General features: G+C 40.0%; 1 protein-coding gene across 2 annotated transcripts; it reads right to left on the bottom strand.

Annotated features, from left to right (window-relative positions):
- LOC108105040 (trithorax group protein osa) lies at positions 1–18,054 on the bottom strand. 2 transcript variants are annotated; one of them, XM_017211441.2, is made up of 3 exons: positions 17,557–18,054; positions 12,883–17,201; positions 1–3,118 (listed from the first exon to the last, which is right to left on the bottom strand). In XM_017211441.2, the coding sequence occupies exons 2-3, from the start codon at positions 16,952–16,954 to the stop codon at positions 3,045–3,047; spliced, it is 4,146 nt and encodes a 1,381-aa protein (XP_017066930.1). In that variant the 5' UTR covers positions 16,955–17,201; positions 17,557–18,054; the 3' UTR covers positions 1–3,044. The 2 variants fall into 2 exon arrangements, with proteins under 2 accessions (XP_017066930.1, XP_017066929.1); XM_017211440.2 differs by lacking the exon at positions 1–3,118 and having other exon boundaries at positions 10,915–17,201.
- Between the last annotated feature and the right edge of the window lie 5,500 nt (positions 18,055–23,554).

The raw sequence follows: 23,554 nt of genomic DNA, 5'->3' as shown, positions 1-23,554 counted from the left end.
TGTAGTTTACATTCTTTATTTCGGTTCAAAAAAATTCATTTTTTCTCTGTCATGTGGCTTGTCACTTTGTTTTGTTTCCAATATTTTGGGTTTTTGACAATTTCGGTTTCTCCAACTTTTGTGTAAAAGGGTAAAGGGGGAGATGGGTCGTTTATATATGTATGTACACATATATCTATATATATATATGTACAGATTTATTATAGAGATACATATATATATAGAGAAAGAGAGAGACAATTTCGCATAAATTCATTCGGTTGCAGGATATTTTTTTAGGGTATTACAACTTTTGTTTCGATTTCAGTTTACAGATTTCCGATTTTGGGGTACATTGAGATTTTCTTATTAGAGAAAACACACACATATATGTATATATGTATGTGTGTATATGTCCATTTAACACTGAGTTTTCCTAACTTTTATTATATAAAATCTTTGTTTAAATTCCTGATACCTGGAGTTACGAGTTCGGTTTCTCTTGAGGTTGCTTGGTTGGCCTGTTGCTATAAGTTTTTCGTAAAAATGTACAAATATCAATGCACACACACGCACACACACACACACAACATACACAAAAAAATGTTAAACTTTGTGCTTTTTTCGATTTCTTCCTTGTGTATTGTTTGGTGGAGAGAGGGTGAGAGAGAGGTACATGGTTCCTTGTCCAATTATTGGTTACTTTTTATACTTTTTGTTTTTTGTTTTTTATTCGAATTACTACTACACACATGTGGGTTATCCTTGGACAAACCGAATAGTTGTCAAGTTTTCAGGGGTTTTCTTAAAAATAAAACACTTTTGACACCATGAGAAAGGAAGTTGATATATTGGCTTAAAAAATAATTATCAGAAAATCTTAACTTGAAAGATATTCGGTTTGTAAAAGCTTAACCCATATATACAGACAAATATCATGCTTTTTGGCGATTGTTCAACTTTTCCTATAAACTTTTTGTTTAGTTTTTTTTTGGCGGTTTCAGTGTTTTTTTTTTTTAGTTTTTACTTGGTGCTTCTTAAAAATTTCCTTTAATTTTATACCCGTTTATCATGTTCGTATATATGTGTGTAGATTTCATGCGGGTTTTGTGCTCCCATTTTGTGTTTTTTTTTTCTTTCTTTTTTTTTTATTTAATAATTAATTGCTAAAATTTAACATGTAGTTGCTACATAATTCAAATATGTTTTTAGTTTCTCTCGTTTTTTTTTTCAAGTTTCTGCTTTTTGCTTTTTGCTTTCAAGAAATTGCATTTAGCTTAGATCGAAAGAGTCGTTAGAATCCGAACCAAAATAGTTGCCTGCATCAAGTATTGCTTAGGTGTTCTGCATTTAAGTTTTAAGATTTTGTTTTTAGACAAAAAAAAAAAATAACTATATTTACGTATAATTCTAAACACAAACAAAACTGCTTTCGAGTTCAGGGGGAAGGGAAGAATAGATTCCGGTTAACCGAAAGTAAGTAATAATCCTGCGGGGATTTTTCAAGCTTAAATCTTTCTTTCTTTTTTTCTTTGTCAAATATAATAATAGTTAGTTTTGAACTTGGTATAAGGACTAACGGACATTGATTAAGGTTTAAATTTCAAGTTTAAATCCCCGCAGTACCATCGAAATCACTTGTTTCGCTTCCACTTCCTTGTTTCTAGCTCTCAATTGGATTTTCGTTGTTGAGTTAGACGTTGTAAGGTTGTGGGTTGTGGGTGGTTGACAACTACTGACCCCTTTCTGATCGCCGCCACCCTGCTCTCCTTAAGCCACCGCCCCCCCTAAAACAGGTTTAAGATTAGTTTTTAGGGCGTGGTTGCGTTTGTCATGTGAGCAACAAATTCATGATTAGCTGGCCAAACTGTAAAGATTCAAATTTAAACTGATGACAATGACGCGCAACGCGAACAGGGGGGGAATGGGTGGCAATGGTGGGTGATGGCGGCGATTCAAGTTCAATATTAAGCCTAAAATATATCCTTCGTATATAATGTTTGGGGTGTGTATATAAATAGCATATAAACAATTATATATTTAAAGTTATTTGTTTTAGTTTTACGTATAATTAGTTGACATTTTCTTCGTTATCTTTTGGCATTTTCTTAAGCCTTGGTTTTTGTTTTTGTAAAAGCTTTCTCTTTTCAAAAATTGAGAATCAAACTAAAATATATATAATATATATTTCTGGTGATTTTTTGTAATTTCTTTTATTTTCTTTCTTTATTTCTTTTTATTGCTAACGAGGTAGATTTCTATTACTTTCTGAGCTGTTCTGCTGAGGTAATCAATTTCCTTAACATTTCGTTATTTTCGTTATTTTTAAAAAAAAAAAGGTTTAGTTTTATATTGCACAGTAAACACTCCCAACTGACGGATGAAATGCGTTTCGCAAAGCGATTTATAGTAATTCAATTTTCAATTTCAACTAAAAGTATTGCCTCTCCTGCTTTTCCTTTCTCATCTCGTTTATTTTTTTTAACCTTTTTGCTATTTAAGTTTAATTATTGTTAATGTTTTCCATTTTCCTTTTTTTCGTTATTTGCCCAATAAATGATATGCACAATGTTGATATATAGGAGACAAGATTCTTCGTCTTCGTTTTCCACATCTTCAAAATTTGTAGTCCTTGCCTATTTACATAGCTTAATGGTTGCATTTGCAGTTTTAGTTAGTTTGTGATTATGGCCAGGAGCAGTGGTTAAAACAGGGCTAAAACTCGTACAAGATCATTTAGTACAGTTTCTACTTCTTATATATATATATAGTAGATATATATATTGGCTGACAAAAAAAGAGTTCAACTAAATTTACACTAAAAAGTGAGAATCCTTAGTACGTATTTCGTTATAAACAACAAAAAAAAACAAAAACTATTACATTGATTGCACTAAAATATTTTGTCAAAAAAAGAAAACAAAAGAGAGGGAGTTCCTGATCGGTTTTGGGGTTGGGTTAAAGTGTACTTAGTAAATCCATCATATTAAAAGTTTTTTTTGTTAATCCTTCTTTCTTTCTTTAGTTTTACCCTCAACGGCTGTGTCCGAAATATTTGAATTCGCTTAAATTTTGATCCGTTTGTGGGCGTTCGCTGAGTACATCGATGGATGATACGATCGGGGCTGCCTCCTGGTTGCTGCAATGAAACGAAAGTGAGGGGTTCGCTTGGTTAGTTCGAAGATTAATGTCAATTTTTTTTGTTTTTTTTTTGAAATGGTGAAAAGGCCAACCCAAAAGTTAAGTCAACTTAGCTAATTAGTCAATGTTCCCAGCAGATAATGATGACAAGTACGTATCTGTATCTGCGAGTCTTAAACAAAAAAAACATCTGTTACTGTTGCTTATATATATAATATCTTTTTTTTTTGGTAATTTTTATATCTGGTAATGCAGCTGCGGGATCGGATTGAAATCGTATCGGAATCGAGGAATAAAAATCAGGGGTAGTCGGTTTCAGGTTCAATGTAAGACTTTTGATATAAAGGAATCACAATCACAACTCACATCAAATCCAATAAATCTCTAATCCAATTTGAACTCATTATGCTTATATGCACACACGATCCCACAGCGATCTCGCTCGCACTCGTTCGAAAATTATTAGCTATAAGGCCAGCGCTCTATAATCTGATATCTAAGATGTTGCTCTTTTCTTCATCGCCTCCTTCTCTCTCTCTCTCTCTATCTATCTTTCTCTCTCTTTCTTGCTTCATCGATTCGGTTTCGGCGTAATTCTTATAATTCGTATGATTCTGCTTCTTCAACGCTGGCTTTGTTGTTTCTTTTTCTTCTGTGGCCCACAATCCACAACAACAACAACAACAACAACAACAAGGGGAACGCCTTTATTTTTTTTTTTCTTCTTTTAATTTCGGCTCGGCCTTCTTCTTCTTCTTCTTCTTACATTTTGATGTGTGTATGCGTCACACGAAGGCTTAGATTATACACAGCGAGAAATGGAGGGAGCGAGAGAGGGATTAGGGATTTGGAATTAGGCAAGGATTTTGATAATTTTTAAACCCATAAAAGTTGTAATTATAAGCATTTTTCTTATACTTTTTATATTACTAATATATTTAGAAGGTTATAAAATTTTATTATTTGACTATTCTTCTACTTCTTCTTCTTTAAAATACAAGATTTATAGGCTAGTATGGCTGTAAGTTCTTTATGAAAACGATAAACTGGCAGAAATGCAACTCAGCTCTTACATCTTTCAGCTTAAACTAAGCTTAATAGAGATAAAACTGATAAGTAGAAGAATAAGAACTTTATAAACCCCAAAGTTCTGATCTTTTCTTGAAACTATGTACATATAGTAGACCACATCTTCACAATCTCTACTCTACTCTCTACTCTTTTCTCTACTCCCAATATAAGAACAACTTCATAAACCCCAAAGTTCTGATTTTTCCTTCTAACTACATATAGTAGACCACATCTTCACAATCTAAAACCTTCTGTTTTTCTCTACTCCCAATACAAGAACAACTTCATAAACCCCAAAGTTCTGATCTTTCCTTGAAACTATACATATATAGTAAAAGATATTTCCACAATCAAAAACCTTCTGTATTTCTCTACTCCCAATACAGTTTTCCTTTAGTAAAAGCTAATATAGTGATTTAATGTGACAGCCTCCCTTTTGGTTCGTGTAACTTTTGTAGTTCAGAGTTTGGCGTGTTGCAATGTGTACGTTTCTAGCCTAAAACCAAGTCGAAACTTAAACAACCCCCTACCCCTTCTATTCTGCGGCCATTTATCTTGGCTTGCTTGATTTCTGTGGCTGGATCTCGGGGCTTCAGTTAATCTGCAGCGCATCAGCAATTAGCGGAAACTCGTCATAAAAAATACGAAAAAAACAAAAAAAAAAGCAAAGAGAACAGCAGCGGCAGCAACAGCAACAACACAAAATCGGATAAAGCGCCGACAGCAACAAGGCACAAAAATATATACAAAACAAAAAAATAAAAAAAAGATTTTTGGCTATAGTTTAGTTTTGTTGTTGGTGTTGTTATTGTAGGTTGTATTTTGGTTGAAACTCAGTTCGTTTCGGGGCTCAAAAAGATTTATTTTGTTTTACTTTACTTCTTTCTGTCGTCTTGGATTTTTTTTCTGATTTTTTTTTTGATTTTTTTTTTGGTTTCTAACTGATTGTGAGACAAAATTTCGGTTGAATTGGAATTAGGACACACACATGAAGTGAAGCTTTGAAATGTAGCAACAATTTCTGGACAGTCGAAAAACACGCTCGACGCAGCTGTGCGCCATTTGATGACGCTCCTCGTTTTTTGGTTTTGTATGTTTTCATCTTTTCTTTTTTTTTTTGCCATGCGGCAGCACCATTGCCCCGCCCATTCAGCCCCGCCTCCTGCCCCGCATATATCATTTGAAATTTTGAAATGCTCCAAAGTTCGACACCTTGTTCCCTTCATCCCGCTGTTCCAAGCACAAATTTCGCAGAGGATTCGCAAGTTTGTTAGTAAGTTCGTTGCCTAAGTCTTTTGTTTTGAATACCCATTTTGGGTTTATATTTTAAATACAGTTAGTTAGCAGATTGACTTGGAATGATATGGTGAAGGTATTTGATGGTGACATCTCAGGGATTAAAAAGGATGCAAGTTAGTTAAGGAAAAGGGGTAGCCATGTGGTATGTTTTGGGATCCCCTGAAATGTGGGAAAATATTCATTTTAAGTTTGTTCTTAGAAGATAGAATTTCCATAGATATCTATCTACATATCAAGTTAATTTATATATATATATATAACTATAGCTTCTATAGCTTCCTTATGATATATGCATTTATCTGAGATACTTCAATAGATTCCAAAAATAAGCAACTGAATAGCTCAACTAATCTGTTGGATGAACTCAGCAAAAGCCTTCTCAGAAAGAAATAGTAATCCAAAGTAGTAGATAGCAATCTATGTTAGAATATTAGAATGTTAGAAGGTCTTTAATCCTAGATCTACTAGGAATAAGAATATCTTTAAGATTTTTATATCTTCTAAATAATTATTATTGAATAATTTCTATCTTGTTGTCGTTAAGAAAAGGTTTTACTGCAAAAGTAATTAACATCTTTTGCATCCTCAACTTTTAGTTAATACATAAAATTATATAATAAAATAATCCTGAATGAGATAATCCTTATCAAATAGTATATACCCCTCTACCCTTTCCCACAAAGTCATAGTGCCCTTAGCACTTGACAATCCTTGAACACTAGCCAATCCCTTTCCCTTCCTTGTTACATCTTCCGCTTTAGGACTACTCCTAGAAGATACATTTATCGAATCTGTATTCGTTTGTATCTATATCTCTATAGCCATGGCCATTTTCCAAGCATCGTAATTAAGGTTCTAGACAGACACTCGGAATCTTGGCCAGACATGGCAGATGCTCGAAACAATGTTTAGCCGAGCCGAGCCGAGACGATAATGATAATGATGCCGATGATGATGCGGCCGCCATGCTATCCTGTCATCTTGGCTGGCTGTTTTTGGTTCTTGGTTGTTTGGTTTTTGGCCTTCGTGATGCTATTATTGTTGTTGCTGTTGTTGTTGTTGCCGTTTGTCATTGAATTTTGGAAATCAAATATCTAAGGCCATAGCTCCGGGGGTTGATTTCTTCTAGCGCTCGCATGCACACATGCCCGAAATGAAAGCAAGAAATGGTTAACAACCAAGCGAAGATGGTATGGTATGGTATGGTGTGTGTGTGTGTATGTCTATCTGAGCCTTGTATACCTTTAGATACATATATATATGTATGTATCTGGAACACAATAAGCATTTTAGGATGCTGTCAAATGTTTGGTAATTAAAAAAAAATAGAAGAAATTTCTCGGTCTAAGCCAAAGTCAAATGGAGGGAAAAACCTATCAAATGAAAACGAAAAAAAATTAAATGGAATATTTAACAATTTCTGGGAAAGAAGAACATTTCACATTGCCAGATTGGGAGGGTGTGAATTTCCATTTTCCGGCGGGCCTAATTTGATTGAGTTCCCGTGTTAGATGTCAAGTGAGGCTGAAGCTTTCTGGGTTGTTTTGATTTAACCCCCCGCCAAATTTAACCTTTTCATCTCATTCGAGATGTGAAATTAGCCATGAACATTTTTTTTTTTGACAAAAATTGGTGTGATTAGTTTGCAGGTCTCTTTTTTTGAGAGGGGGAGGGGGAAATAAGCAAGTTAATTGGTTAAAGATTAAGAAGATGTTAGTATGAGTAAAGTAACTTCAGCTGGTTACGAAATGTGTCTCTACTTAAGCTTGAAAGATTGTGTTTTAAAGATGAGAAAATCAGCTAGCTTTGTCACCAAAGAAAGATTATCTTATCATTAAGCATTTTTAAGAAGTTAATATCTTATCAATATTTTGATTTATTAAACTAAATCTTAACTATCTTTATGATTTCCCCTGCACTTTAGTTCCAAAAATAAACCCGCTTAGTAAGCTGAAAGATATTTACAGGCTTCTGGTTTCTAAAAAATTGAACAGAATTCCGGAATTCAAGAAATCGGGAAGGAAGACAGAGATGGAGCTGAAGCTGAAGCTGACGCTGGAGAGAGGTGTAGTGCGAGGTGGAGGGGTGACCCTGAGAAAAGCAAATACAAAAGAACAGTTATAAGCAAAGGAAACCCAAATCCAATCTTCGGCCAGAATGTAAACACAGGCATACAGTCGGCGAAAAGGAAAAGGGCCAAGGAAGTGAGCACAGATCACACATGTTCGAGAATTGCGTGGGAAGAAGCAGGAGAAGAAGGAGGAAGACAACGGAGGAGGTCTTCAAAGTAGCAGAACAAGAAGAAGAAGAAGAAGAAGAAGAACCAGAAGTAGAAAAGAAAGAGGTTGGCGAGGTTGAATGCCAAATTTGCCAAACATCCATCATAGCACAATTTTCGTTTTGTGGTTTTTCTCTCTTTTTGAATAGTTTCCTTTAACCACTCTCTTCCTCTTATCCGCTAGGCTCCCCTCTATCCTTCTGCTATGCCTTATCCTCCTTCTTCTTCTCCTTCTGCTTCTGCTTCCTCCTCCAAAAAAACAAAGACACAAAAGCCTGTCAAGGCGAACCTATTGTGTTTTTGTGCGATATATATTTTTCCTTTACTTTTTTTTTACTTTTTTTGCTCTTCACAGGAAGATTCTTTCCTTTTGCCTCGATCTTTATACATATATAACTATGAATCATGGTAAGTGCTAACGCTGTACATATGTACATATACTTATATAGCTGGAGAATCGGTAGAAACAGGCAAAGAACAGCACAAAAGGAACAAACGAAAGAGAGACAACCGAGCGCACATTTCAAGGATTACACTATCGTGTGCGAGCGGGACAGAGTCAAGACCTACTGTCTTTTTTCGAGGGTACGAGTGTATCTACAAGACACACACACACACACACGCACACACGAAGGTAGACAAAATTTCTACCTGGATAACCGATGATCAAAATCTCTGCCGAAAAAAAAACAACAACAACAACAACAACAACAGCACACACAAGAAAACGAAAACGAATACGAAAACGGCGAAAGAGGGAGGCAGAGCGGCAGAGCGCAACATCTTGCCGAAAAATTAAAATTACAGATGGTTTGTTGCTGGATGAGCATATGTACAGGAAACCAGTTTTTATGTTCAACAAACAAACACAGAAAGAAAGAAAAAAAAAACGGAGTAGAAGATACAGATACACACACACGTACACCAACACTGATGCGCGCCAAACGCCGCAAGAAGAAGAAGACGGCGGCAGCGTTATGATGACATAGCCACAATTGTTGCTGCTGCCGCAACTGGTGTTGTTGTTGTTGCTGCTGCTGTTGCTGTTGCTTTTGCCTTGCCTTTGCCTTTGCTTGGAGTGTCGCGCAAGCGCAGCCCCAAAAAACAAAAAACCGCCACAAAGCCGGCAAATTTAGAGGCACTTCTTGAGATTCCAAGTTGCTAAAGCTTATGGAGATATTCCGTTTTCCTTACATAACTCAGCTTCTTTCTAGCATCATTCAAATCCATATTAATTTAGAGATTTTTAAGAAGTTTTTCCTTAAGAATGATCTTAGCTTTAGGTCATAGCTGAAACATCTTTGGGCAACTATCCTAAGCGAGGTCTTTAGTCTTAAAAACCCAAAAGAGTCTATAAGCTAATCAGTAAAGACCCTCTAAGCCTCTAGTATTAGATGTTCGAACTTTTCCTAAGAATGATTTTGTACTTTCTACTTCAAAACTAACTTTTATATTCCTGTTTAACATATAACTTCCTTAAATATATTTTATATACAATCCTTAAAGTTGTTCCCTTCTAAGATAATCAAAGAACTGCTTCAATAATTCTTCTAGGAAATTAAAGCGAAGCGATATTAAGATTCCTTTAGTTGAAGATGAAATATTGTGGTTAGATATAAAAGTGAGATATAGAAGTGCCATCCTATAATAGTATATTGCTAGTAAAGGGCATAAAAATGGCCTTTGAAGTCAATGTAAACCTTAAAGGCTTTCATTTTAAGAACAAATGTAATGATTTTTAAGAATTTGAAATAAAAAATGTTACAAAATAAAGAACAAAATCAAAGACAAATTTGAAAATCCTAAAGAACTATCAAAATATTCCCTAAGATACACAACTTCTTTATAATTTTCCATAACTTCTTAACAAATTTGTAGAACTCAACTTTCATTTTAAAACTAAATCATAAAACCTTCAAGTATTACATAATAATTTCCAAGAAAGGGATGTTAAGATATCTTCTAAGCAAGCAATAACCACATTTCTCAGCTGTTTGCCAAATCTCTGGCATATTCCTGCCAACTTCCACATCTGTAAGAATATCTTCATGTATCTGCTTCTATTTGCAGCCCCTGGTTGCCTTGTACTTTCCTGATCCATACCCCCTGAGTACCGCATCTTTTCGCCCCCGGGGAGAGAGAGAGCATACAAAAAAAAAGGAGGGAATGCAGAGCAGAAGATACTTTGTGTTGAACATGTGTTGGCGCGATGTTTGCGTGCTGCGAAAACACATTGCCAAAGGAAGGATGGCGAAATCCATAGAGAGCGGCGAATGGAATCCTTTGTGCCGAAGATCCTTGGAAGCCAGTTGTTGCCACACAGAAATATATACACACACACACACATACACATACATACATAGATAGAAACACGTCCTCCAGCGGCGACGCGTATCTTTGTATCTACACATGTCTTGCTTGTCTCTCATTCTCATGCCCGGCTTCATTCGGCCTCTGCTTCGCCTCTTTCTTCGCGAAAATTGAGCCTCAAAGAAAACAACAAAAAAAAAATGTCTATCTTGAATTCGTTTTCTTAGCCTCAAAACTAAAACTGAAATCAGAAAACAAAAAAACCAAAAAAAAAAAACAGAAAGAAAGAGGAAAAAACGGCGTTGAAAAATAAATATTAAAGACACGCACGTAGTTTCCGAGGAACTAGCAGCGAACAACAACAACAACAACAATGAATTTCTACAAAAATAATTAAGAAAATGGAAAGAGAGAGAAGAAAACATACATTTATTTAAAAGTTTATGGCTTATGCGGTTTATGGAAAGAACCAAACAAAAACAACACAAAAAATATGGCCAAAAAGGAAAGGGAACAAGGTCTGGCAAATTAGAGAGGAAGTCCAAGGGCAACTCAAGAAACATTCTTTTCGAAAACAAAAAATTCGAAAAATCTGAATCAATCTGAAAAATAAGAGAAAAATCAAATCAAATAAAAAGCATAATTTTTGTAATTTTCACTTTTTTTTTTTTGGTTTTGTTTATATTTGTCATTTTAAAAAAAATTGTAGGCGTGCCAAAAGGGAAAGCGTTAAATTGGTTAACAATAAAAATAAAAAAAAAATATAATTACAAACAAGATCTAAGGGTAGGTAGGCAGAGAGAGAGAGAGAGGGGGGGACACATATTAAATGAAGATTTGAAATAATTACAATTTGTTTTATTGGCGGAAAACATAAGTTAGGGGCAAACTAATCGTAATAAATATATAGGCATTATAATAATAATAATACGCGATCATAAAGTGCGTCTCGTTTGAGGCTTAGAAACATAATAATATCCCTGATTTTGCATTTTCTTGAGTTTATCTTTTTTGTTTTTTCTTTCCTTTGCTATGACAATTTGGCATTTTTAAGGCTAACATATATATATATATATATATACTAATATATATATATATATAAGGATTGTATATATGCGTTTGTCTAGTAACTAGATATAGTATATATATATATATCAATTGGCATATAGTTGCTGATTTTTAGTTTACATATCGTGTATATGGCATTTGTTGTGTGTTTCTTTCTCTCGATTACAAAATATATAATCAATAATCAAATAATAATTAAACAAGTTTGTTACAAATTAAAATTCGAGCAAAAAAAAAAAAAGTTTATACTAAAATCTAGTGTTTACATAGGTAAAATATATGGAATATGTATAAATAGGTTTTATATATGCATATATATATATATATAGGCGCCCTGATTTTAAGCGTTTCTTGGACTGCTGTTGCTGAGGTATACTTGATGGTTTTACACATACAAAATAAGGCTTAATCATAATAATAATAATAGTTAAAGTACAGATAATAATAATACAAGTTTAACATACAAATAAAATTAAATAATTTGCTGCTACAACAATTAGGAATTCTTTCGGTCTTTCAATCGCTTCTTCTCCATACACATTTTATATGGCAAACTCAAAATACAAATTACAGGAATGGTTTGTGGTGGTGGCCCCCGGTGGGTGGCATTCCCGGGTATTCAGAGCCAAGGAGTGGCCGCTGCGGCTGTCTAAGTTATTGAAATGCTGCGGCTTTCTGATCAATTCTAAGTACATTCGTTTTCGTTTTTTTTTTTCCCCTCCACAAAAAAAATACCAACAAACATCGAATTATTGCTTGCCAGGCAATAAAATGTGTTTTCTTAACGAGCAAGCTTAATAAAACTGGGCGAAAGCTCGTTAAAAATTTAATCGAAACATTTAAACTGCTTAATCGACTGACTAACTCTGATCAACCCAACTCCCCCCGCCCCTTCTCACTCAACTGCAGAGCCACTTGAACTGCGCCCGCAGCCCAAACCGCACTCAGTTGCCCACTGATCATCCTCCTACTACTACTACCTACTCCCTTCTCCTTAAGCTCAAAGCCCTGGAGCATTTCATAACCCAGATCCTGGCTGCTGCTGCTGCTACTGTTTTAGTACAACTCTATGCTCTTCTCGATCATTTGATATTCCTCCTTCATTATGTGGTGATCGCTCAGCTCCTCCTCCTCCTCCTCATCCTCCTCCTCTAACATTTTCATCTCCATCTCATCCTCGTCCAACAGACTATCATCGTCCGCGGCCAAATCATCGATATGCCGCTTCAGACTAAGTCCGGGAATGAGATTTGGATTGACAACCTGGGCTAGAGTAAGACCAGGAGAAGAAGCTGTTGGCACCATAGATTCCTGTTTCACAGCCGTCACCGTCAGCGAGCGGGCAAAGGCCGCTTTAATGGATAAGCCGCCCGGCACCCCTCCTCCTACGCCTAATCCCGTCGTACCAGTTACAGACGCTGCTGCTGCTGCTGCAGCGGCTGCAGCCGCGGCGGATTTCTTGCCCACTACCCGCGGTCGATTGTGCGTCTCAAGATGCTTGCGCAGATGATCCTTGCGGCAGAAGCCCTTCTCACAAATATCGCACATATGCTGCTTCAGCCCCGTGTGGATAGCCTCCACGTGTCGACGCAGATCCGTTTTGTGATGGAACTGCTTGGGGCACAAGTCGCATTTGTGCGGCTTGTCTTGGGTACGATGGCGACCCAGATGCGTGGTATAAACATCCTCGCTCTGGAAACGCTTGCCACATTTCTGGCAGCGAAACGGGTACTCACCGGAGTGGAAGCTCTTGTTGTGCTGCGTAAGGTAGCAGTTCTTGGTGAACTCTTTGTCGCACTCCAGACACTTGATCCGTCCGGAGGGCAATGTGGTTGAGTGCGGCGACGTTGATCCAACGCTGCTGTTCCGCCGTCGTTTCGTAGTCGATGGTGTTGCTGCTGCATTGTTGCCGCGTCGCTTTTTGGCCAACGGCTGCTGTCCCAGAGACTGGACCTGATCTACCATTATCTGTTGCTGCTGCTGCTGCTGCTGTTGCTCCAATTGTTGCTGTTGTTGCTGCTGCAGTTGCTCTAATTGCTGATGCTGCAGCTGGTACTGCTCCATCTCGTAATCCTGCTGATGTTGCATAAGCGTGGCCATGTCCATCTCCAGCGCGGGAGTGGCTCGCGAACTGCTCACCGTGGGCGAGTACGGGGTGGAAAGTACCGTTAACGTTGGCGTTTGTGCCTCCTGTTGCCCACCCTGCTGATGGGCATGAAGCGCTGTGGTCAGCGTATGCACCGGCGGCAGATCACCCTCCTGCGGCGATCGCTGGGCGGCCACCGAGTACGGTGAAAGTGGGGCATAGGGTGCAAACAGGGAGGCGGGCATCAGCTGCAGGATTTGGCCATCACTGGTGGCGATCTGGTTGCTACCATATCCTCCGGCCGCTGTTGCCGAATGCGCCTCCGTTCCACTACCAATAATAGTGTGATAGCTCATTGTGGGGTCCAGCGGCTGCAGCTGCTGGTAGCATTGCGGCGGCGGCGGCATGATGGGCATGTGCATGGTGGGCGGCATGGGCATGGTGCTGGTGATGTGCGGCGGCGGCGGCTGCAGCGGCAGCAGCTGCGGCGCTGTGATGGTGGTGAGCGGCATGGGCATGGCCATGGTGGGCGGCGGGGAGCTGCTGGTGGGCGAACTGCTGCTGTGCGGCAAATTGTCCGCCAGGATTAGCGCCTGCTGCTGCTGCTGCTGCTGCTGCTGCTGATCCAGTTGGAGAAGCTCCCGCTGCTGCTGATGATGATCCTCCTCCTGGCCCTGCTGATGATCCTCCAGATGCTGATGGTGCGGGTGGAGCACCGGTTGGTGGTAATGGTGCACCAGCTGCTGCTGCTGCGGCTGCATAGTGTCCGGCATACTGGTGGTGGTGGTAGTAGCTAGCGGCGTGGTGCTGGTGTTGCTGCACTGCAGCATATTGCTGTGCATGAGCGTGGGCATGGGCATATCCAAAGCCAGCATGTTGTAGTCCATTGCCATATGCGGCAGCATTCCCATAGGCGGCAGCGGCTGCGGCGGCGGGGTGGTGCGCGAGAAATCCGTTCCCTGCGGCTCCTGCCGGTAAATAGTATGGGGCGAGTTGCTGCTGGGCGTGCTGGGATTGGTGTTGCTGCTGTTGAGCGTGTTGGGCGTGCTGCTGTGATAATGGCGTGCCGATAGCAGATATTGTTGGGACGCCGCCTGCTGCTGATGCTGATGCAGGTGATCTTCCCCCTGTTCCGCCTGATCCCGCAGCTCCTGCTCCTCCGCCTCCTCCGTGGCCATTGAGCTGCTGCTGTTGCTGCTGTGGCTCCCGTCCTGGCTGTGACTGTGATTGGGATGGGTGTGGTTGCTGTCCTCCATTAGCTCGCTCTTTATAGCTACCGTGGTGGCCGCCGTTGTTATTGTTGTGATTTGTGGTGCTCGGGTTGTTGTTGTTGGTGGCGGCGTGGTTGTTGTTTCGTTCAGCAGGCCCCTCATTTGGGAGGACGGCATTTGGGTGGTGTTGTTGTTGTTGTGTGGGGCGGAGGGACCTGCTAGCCCGTTTGGGTGACCGTTCAAAACGGAGTTGTGGTGCTGCGGCATCTGCTGCTGCTGCTGTTGCTGGTGGAGCTGCTGCTGCTGTTGCTGCTGCTGCTGTTGTTGTTGGTTGTTGGAAGCGTGCTGTGGTGAAGCGTTTGTCGTGGATTGCACTTGTTGCTGCATGTAGCCATAGCCGTTGGCGGTGCCATTAGCATAGCCATTGGCCTGCTGCTGATGGTGGTTGAGGTGATGCTGCTGCTGCTGGGTGGGCGAGGGTGAGGCCGAGTACTGGGACATGGCAGCACCGCCCATCGCTCCCACGCCCAAGCCACCACCTCCGCCATACTCGGGCGGACTTCTGGGCGGCTCCGGCGGTGGCACATTGGCCGGCGGTGGTGGCGGCGGCGGTTGTTGTTGCTGCCCTTGACCATTGGCCGAGGCGGCAGCTGCAGCAGCAGCCGCAGCGGCTGCGGCAGTGCCACGGCGACTGGGTTTCGTAACCGGATCGCGGGCGGGATGATGATGTGCCGAGATGGGTAAGGTGGCTGGATCCGGTTGACCGCTCGACTTCACCGCGTTCTTGTGCAACGTTGTGTTGTAATGGCGCTTAAGGTGCCCCGAACTGGTGAACCACTTGTTGCAGGCCGTACAGTTGTATGTCTTAGGGCGACGTGCCTCGTTTGACTTCCAGGTGGCCGCCTTAGCTGTCAGACTGTTGGCCGGCAGCACAGAACTGGAGCTTGGCGGCTCGAAACCGCGATATCCACCTCCTGGCCCCGCACCAGCCGCGCTCTCCTGCCCGGGTCCGCCCGTGGTGGTGCTAGGGAACTCCGCAGGACTGGTGGCAACATTGGCGCACAATTCAGCACCGCCACCACCGCCGGCTGTCGGGTCAAAGGACTTGTCCACATAGTGTTGCGAATCGGGATACTCGGACTTAATCAGTCCATGTCCACCATACTCCTGTTTGATCAGCGTGGCTCCGCCAACGCCGGCCGATTGGTGATATGGCGACTGTTTGGGCGAATAGTAGGGTGACTTTTCCACGCCCACTCCCAGACCTACGCCCAGTCCTTGCTGCATGTAGGGTGGCAGGCCTTCAACTGAGGCCACTGTCTGTTGCGGCTGCTGCTCCCAGCTGTGGAGCGCCCGCTGTTGCATTGACTGCATCGAGTGCAGTGGATCTGGTAGAGCGCCCAGCGGCAGACCGGCGACCGCATCGTGTTGCTGTTGTTGTTGTTGCTGCTGCTGTTGAAGCAACTGCTGGTGGTATACCATCTTTTGGGAATCCAAATCGAGCAGCTCACCAGGATTTGCCGCTGAGGATCCACCGCCGGGTGGTTGTGGCGTCGGCATCTCCTCCTTGATGTACGGCGAACTGGCGTAACCGCTGCTACCATATGGCGACTCTCCATGCACGTTAGCGATATGCTCTTGCAGTTCCGATTCGTTGGTGGTAAGGATGCCGCACTTCTTGCACTGCAACTTGCATCCACCACTTCCGGCGGCACCGCCCGGGGAGCCCGGTGTCTGACCACTGGAGCTTCCCAGTTGCATATGCGATGATGTCGACGTAGGACTGCTGCTGCTAACCACTCGCGGACTCATGGCCACCGTTGTGGTAGTGCTAACGGCGCTAGGCGCACTGCCTGTCTCCTCCTGAGCCGCGCTGGCCGTTGGAATGCCACCCAGTCCGGATGTGGGAGTCTGCAGGTAGGGATGATAACGCACACCGGCGCTCTTGCCATAATCCACGCCCACGGCGCCAAAGGCATAGTCCGTGCCCTGCTGCTGCTGTTGTTGTTGCTGGTAGAACTGTTCGTAGCTATTAATGTAGCTGCTGGCGTATCCCTGTTGCTGTTGCATATCTCCACCGTAGAGTCCACCGTAGATCTGCTGCTGTTGCTGTCCGCCGGTTGCCGAGTACATGTGATGGGTGGCATACGGCTGATGGGTAATACCCGTGACCTGCTGCTGTTGTTGGGGATCACCGCCCATGGCCTGCTGTTGCTGTTGCGTTTGTGGCTGCTGCAATTGTTGCTGCGTCGGTTGCTGCTGCTGCTGCTGTTGCGGGGGCTGCGGCGTACCGGGTTGATTATCACTAGAATCGGCTGCGGCACTGATCGTGGCATTTGGCGTGGCTGGCGCACTGCCGCCGTTACCTCCATTGCCTGCTCCACCAGCTCCTGGTCCGCCCGATCCTCCACCTCCTCCTGCTCCACCTCCTCCACCACTATCGGTGGCACTGCTGGCGGCTAGCGCCTCTGCCGCATGCAGGGGCGGCATCTCGGTCTTAATGCTCGTCATGGACCGCTACATAAGTCGATGCTAGCGATGCTGTTTGGCTGCTACTTCCAATGCTTCCGCTTCTCATGTCTTGCGCTCTCCGGGATTAGTGGCGCATCCTCTGCTCCTCTGCTGATTTTGTTCGTTGGCTCTGCTGAGCCGGATCGTTTTGTTTTGGTTTTTTGACGTTATATGTATAATTTTTTTTTTTTTTGCGATTTTTAGTTGTATTTTTTGTTGTTGTTGTTGTTGTGTTTTTGTATTTGTACTGAAAATAAGCCAATTATTTGTTTAAGCTATTATTAATTTGAAGTTACTCGAATATTAAAAAAAAAAAAAAACAAACACAAACACACACACACTCAAAGATTTGAAAAGCTTCTGGTGTCTAACGGTTCTTGGTGTCCATTTCACTTTGATTCGGCATTCGCCTGGCACTTTGATTTGATTTCGATCTTGAAATTCAATAGCAAATGTAGTGTCAACTGCAATTGTTTGTGGAATTTACACATCTGTATGTATGTGGAATCATACACACTCGCACACACACACACACACTTGAAAAAAATATATAGGATCCTCGTTGAAGATCCCTTTTTTCGTATTCTTTTTACGTTTCTTACTTATATCTGCGCCTCGCTTTTGGGCACTTCTTCGTTGGACTTGGACTGCTTCTTTGCTCCTTCTCCTTTCCTGCTGCTTCGCTTCGCTCTCTATGCTCTTTTCGATCGCTCTCTCTCTCTCTCTCTTTTTTTCTTTCGCTCAATCTTCAGCGAAACACAAAACAGCAGACTCGATAAAATAATACGAACTGAACTGAAGAAACCAATATCGGGAACCGTAACGAATGCTGGTTAATTTTGAATTTTGAATTTTGTTTTTGCGAATTTGCGAGGGAAGCGAGAATGGCAACGATCTCTCTTGCTCTCTCACGCGATCTCTTTACCACTCTCTCGCTGTTTCTCGCCACTTTTTTTACCGGTGAGTTTTTGAGTTTTTGTCGCCTTTTTTCCAAAAAGATCACTGGAAATATTCGCGTTTAACGTTTGTTTTTTCTTTCGGGGATCGGTTTGAACAGAAAAAAATTGTTTACGAACACAAATATTATATGTGGAATATATAATATAATATTCCCGCGTTTAGTTTGTTTTTCTTTTTGTTGTGTTGTTTTTTTTTTCAATTCTCAATTTGTTTGCCGAAAAGTTGTTGCCAAAAATGTTATGCTTTTTTTTATGAGTGGGGAAAATGAAACAAAAAAGGGCGCTAAAAGTAGCCGCTCCACTCCGTTCGCACGCTTCGTCGCTTTTTCACCCGTGTCCTTCTGTCTGCTACGGCGTTCCAAATACAAATGACCGACAAATACACCGCCGTGCATGCGGCACATTCTCGTTCTGTTGGCAGCGACGTCGGCAGTGGCGGCGGCTGCGCTGCCAGCCGTGCTAGCGTCTCTGTCGACGCACATGCGTAACTGTGTGTGTATGTGTGATGGTGTGTGCGTTTGCTATATACACTGCGCGGCGGCGGCGGCATTTCGTTTATGTGTTTATGTATGCGTTTGTATGTGCGACCGCCGCTGTCGCTGTCTCTGTCGCGCACTGCCGCCGTTGCCGTCGCTGCATTTGATTTTGCTTTTGACTTTGGTTTTTTGCTTTTGCCCCTGCCTTTGCATTTTCTTTGCGTTATTTTTTGCGTTTCAATACTCTTTGCTGGGAAGTATTACGATTTTGATCGGAATTACGACGTTTTTAGTATATAGCTTTAGTTATTCATGGAGTTATATATGTATTTATTTAAAATTTAATGTTAAATATAAAGCTGATCATGTTTAAAAACTCTGTGGAACGAAATACCATATACTTTGTCGGTTAGTTTTTAATCGGAATCGGAGGAATATTTATATGTTTAAGTTTAAAAACTATTATTATTGAACTTTAAAATCCTATCACTAGATTATGATAATATTTACGAGCATTTTATCATTTGTATGTTCAAATAAGGTATATATTCCCTAACCATAGGAAATATCGGAGCAGAATGTATTTCTTAGATTTTATATGCAGATGATCTGGTAAAACAATTTTTGATGCTGTTAGAATATTACTAAAATTTAACGACTATATTCTCCTATGTTCTCCTTAATTTCTATTCAAATGAAAAGGTTTTCTTTATTTTTCTTCACTTTTCCCATTTCATAAGAAATCATAAGTTAATCTAAACAATTAATAGCCGCAATCGAATGTCTTTGTAATAAGATACAACCCTCGCGTTGCATTTTTATCTGCACTTTTGTTTAGGTGAAAATCAATAGGTGTATTACCCGTTTATAAGTATTCGCATTTTTGTTTATAAACAAAAGTTAGTTTAGGTTTTTATATAACATACAAATATCAAACATTTTTTCTTGGAATTAAAAGGTTTCAAATACAAGTAATCCCAGAAATGTTGCAGTTCCTAAAAGCAGTTAACTTTTAAAGCAATTAATCATACTAAGAACTAAAAAGTATGTTTATTAGTAATAAAAATACAACGTTCAATCAAGATTAGGACTTCTGGGATGAATAAACAAATGATTAAACGTTTAAGTAGAAACTAATTAACTGTTTTAGTAATCCGTTGATTAGCACATGGCTACTTAGCTAAGTTAAAGCTGTATTGCATTTAAGTTTGTTTGTTTATTTTTACATAATGCCTTCGATATAAAGACGCGGCCTATAAATAGCCAACAAAGTCTGTATTAGTCAGTTGGTTGAGTCACCGCCGAACCCCGGCCAAAAACCAATTCGCACTACTAGCCTAGTTTCTGAGCCGCGTTCCAGCGATTATCGGCGTCACAGGTCTCGTAAAAAGTGTGTTCAGCGCTTAAAAAATTAATAAACCAAACTTTTATTACGCTGGGCACACGAGAGAGTGGGCAAAAGATGAGGGACAACAAGAGCTAATATGAATTTTAAAAGGAACGTATTCAGTGGGTGTTACGACTGTGAGATACCCTCTATTAACAATTCTGATATATCATATATAATATGAAAAAGATTTTTACTAGTTCCTTTTTAAATTACTAGCTCTGTTGTTTTTTATTTTCTCTACTTAACCAGTCTAGTCTTACTCTAACCCTTAAACTACCCAACATATCTATAGCTGTGATCATGATCTCAACACAGTACTAATATACCTTTTTCTTCTATAACTAATGGGTATAAATAGCGACCGAAAGGGTTTGTGCTTTGGATTTGGAAGTAGCTATGGTTTTTCACGTCGTTTTTTTTTTTATATCTTCATTTTTTGTTGTTTTTGTTGTTGCTGTTCTTTTGGTCTGGGATTCCAGCTCAGCTGAGAATGGCCCAAAAGTATTTAAAAATCTCGTAAGAGAAAAGACGAGGGCTAATGGAGCCCAGATATAAATACATATGCACATCCAACCATACCATTCGCACACAGATACCCAACGACTCCGTGATGTCCATGTTAGTGTGTGTTAGTGTGGGGCCTTGAGGAAGAGTTTAGATTGGAGTAGTGGAGAGCCGTTGAAGAACGAACGAGAGAGATAGAGAGAGAGAAAGAGAGACAGAGGCGAAATTTACATACATGATTGTCATAAAAAATCAGCAAGCAAATTGTCAAATCCCTAAACTGACAATAAAACAATAAAGAAAACGAAGACGGAGACCGAGACGAAGACAACGACGAAAGTGGGTGGACGTGTAGGGGAAGAAGGGGAGGATGGGAGAATGGGAGGTAGGAGAGTCAACGATGATGAAGTGGAGGGCTCGAGAACGGATGGCGATGAGTGATTGTTGGCACCGCAAAAACCGGCTGTAAATCGCGAACAGATCTGCTATTTCATAGATCTATGAGATATAAAACCCTGATAAAAGCGAATTTGTAAACTTTAAAAATGTTTTTTAAAATAATATACATTATTTTTTTTATGATATTTTACTAATATGTCTTAGTTTTTAGTTTTAATAAGCAAACTAGGTCAAATAACAAAATGATTTAACTTTTAAGATATTTTTTCCATGGAATATAGGATATTATAACAGTTTTACGATTAATTTTGAAATATAATACTAACATATATTGGTATTATATGTTAGTTTTAAACCAAATTAACATTTTAAGATCCCCTCTTATAGGTATTAGTAATTACAATCATACCTATTAAGTCCTTAAAAACACATTACTTTTGGCATTTTATAAGCACTTGTAAACCAACCCCTTTTTACTTTGCGGTCCCCCGTTTGGCAACATGTATGTACGAGTACATAAGGATAGGCATATTTATAAATTATCAGCATATGTTGCAAGTGCAGTGGCAGGGGGATGAGTGGCAGGTGGCAAAAAAAAAGGTTGTTGCAGAGGGGAGAACATTAGCGCAAAAGCTGATGCAACTGTTGCAGCCGCTCGACCTGCATCGGGATTAGCTCATTTTATGGCGCATTTATGGGCACGCAACAGTTGACCTGTAGTTACTGTTGTTGTTGCAGAAGTTCGTGCCCCAGGTAGGTCATCTTCACTTTCATGTTTCCACATACATAGAAAGAATTAATTAACCCCTGTAATAGAGGTAATTACCATGAAGCAGCAGTGGAAAAAGTTGTCAAACTTAGATTTGTTTGTATTAGAAATTGTTGGATCAAATAGATTGTCTTTTTGAAAGTTAATTTTATAAGGCAAAAAATAGTGAATAAATAGATATAAATTTAGATACCTTAATAATAGATCTTATGTTAAGTGACCTGGAAAATCAAGATTTATCTATGTACATACCAAGATTCCCGATCAATCCTCTCAAAAGGTAAGCAATTTTTTCGTTTTTCTTTGTACTGCTAAACCTTTACTTTAGCTTTACTTTGCATTGTTAAAAATCAAATTAAAAATGTTTTTATCTACTTACTTAGTGGTTAAAATACATAAAAAATCACTTAAATATTACTTTTATAAATAAATATTTAAATATTATTTTGACAGTCTTAGCTTTCCATTCTGATGTGTTGTGTTTTTTCTGCTATTTAAAAACTTTTTAGTAACTTTTAACTTTCTTAAAATCTTTTAAAATTTCAAAACTAACAAATTAAATATTAACTAATCCTTAATATAACCCAGCAGCATTCACATTGCAAAAGTACCTGAATTTTCAACCTTACCACCTGCAGTATTTGGAAGTACTAGTATGTCATCCCTGCTACTACTTGTGGCATTCAACGTTGAGTTTTCTTCTCCACATGCCCCGATGTCCAACCGGGGTAATTGCAAGGTGCGTGCAGCGATATACCATATCTCTGCCATATCGCCAGCAGATATATATCTTAGGCCAAAGGAAGGGAGGGTGGAACGAGGGTGGATCTTGCGTGCTGGTGTCAATCACAGTCCTTCTATCGGCTCTTTCGGCTTTTTGGTCCCTTTGCGTGCAACACACTTGTGTGCTGCAGTTAATGACTTTTTAATTGAGCGCGTACAGATGTCAGTGTCAGCGCCGTCGATTTGTGTTTGGTTTTTGTTTTTCACTAAGTGAAGATGGAAATCGGAGGCAGGAATATGAGCCTGTTTAAGGGATTAGTTAGAGTTGTAATTTTGAAATTTCCCAAAAAAAAAGTTTATTAGTATAAGTAGTTCAGGATTAAGATATGATTTCATCATCTTTTAAAAACTTTGTTAATTTTTGTAAATATATTTTTAAGTTAGGAAAACCTGAGAATGACTCTTGAGTTAAGGAATTTAGCGCTTAGCGTCTAGTATTTTATATAAAAAGATCGAGAAGATTTTTAAGACACATTTTGTAGGTTTTTAATGCATACGAAAAACCTACAAAATGTGTCTTAAAAATCTATTATGTAAACATAGATACTAACATATTGTATAACCTATACCTTAAAATATAAAAGTCTTAAAGCTTTTGGACCATCTAGCAAGTGGTCGTCAAATGGGTCATTGTGGGAATAGGGTATATAAAAGTATACCATTATCTAGTATTTGCTCTTCACACGACAATTGTGAATTACACAGCAAGAATTTCTCTTTTTTACCCTCTCCTCTTCTCATACCCTTGGGGAGGGTAATATGGTTTTGTTAAAGTGTTTGTAACGCAGCTCGTCTGTTACCCTATAAGGTATAAAGACCTTTGTTATAATCTTAATCCTTTTGAATATGATACTAATGATTAAGCACAAATATCACGGCATCGAAAGACTATATCCTACAACTTTCATGCTCTTACTTAAAGAATCACAAAGATCGAAAAAAAAACATATCCAACAGCTCTTTAGACGAACGATCTACCAATAGAAGGGTATTTAAATTTCAACTAACCCAAGCCAACTTCCTTTTTCGTTCTTCTTCTTCTGATTATTATTAATATTATTATTATTATTTTGTGCGGATCGTTGTGGTGGGCAATTGTTTTTGTTGTTGCTGGGCTTGTTGGCTTGTTTGCTTGTCGGTTGTTTTCGTTTGCACAATATCTTTCGTCCCTGGCTCCCCTCTTTCGTTTTCTCTTCCCATTCCCCGTTTGTTTGCCCAACACTTCTTCCTCTTCCTCAGCTTCGTTCTCTTCATCTTCACTCTTTCCGTCTTCGTCTTCTTGTTGTTCTTCAGCTGAGCCAGCTCTCATTTGCATATTTT

Source organism: Drosophila eugracilis, unplaced genomic scaffold (assembly GCF_018153835.1).
Source record: "Drosophila eugracilis isolate 14026-0451.02 unplaced genomic scaffold, ASM1815383v1 contig_2155, whole genome shotgun sequence".
NCBI lineage: Eukaryota > Metazoa > Arthropoda > Insecta > Diptera > Drosophilidae > Drosophila > Drosophila eugracilis.
This window is presented reverse-complemented; position numbering and strand designations above follow the sequence as displayed.

Excerpts from the sequence above, each read along its gene's own strand:
- LOC108105040 (XM_017211440.2), bottom strand. The coding sequence starts at position 16,954 with ATGACGAGCATTAAGACCGAGATGCCGCCCCTGCATGCGGCAGAGGCG.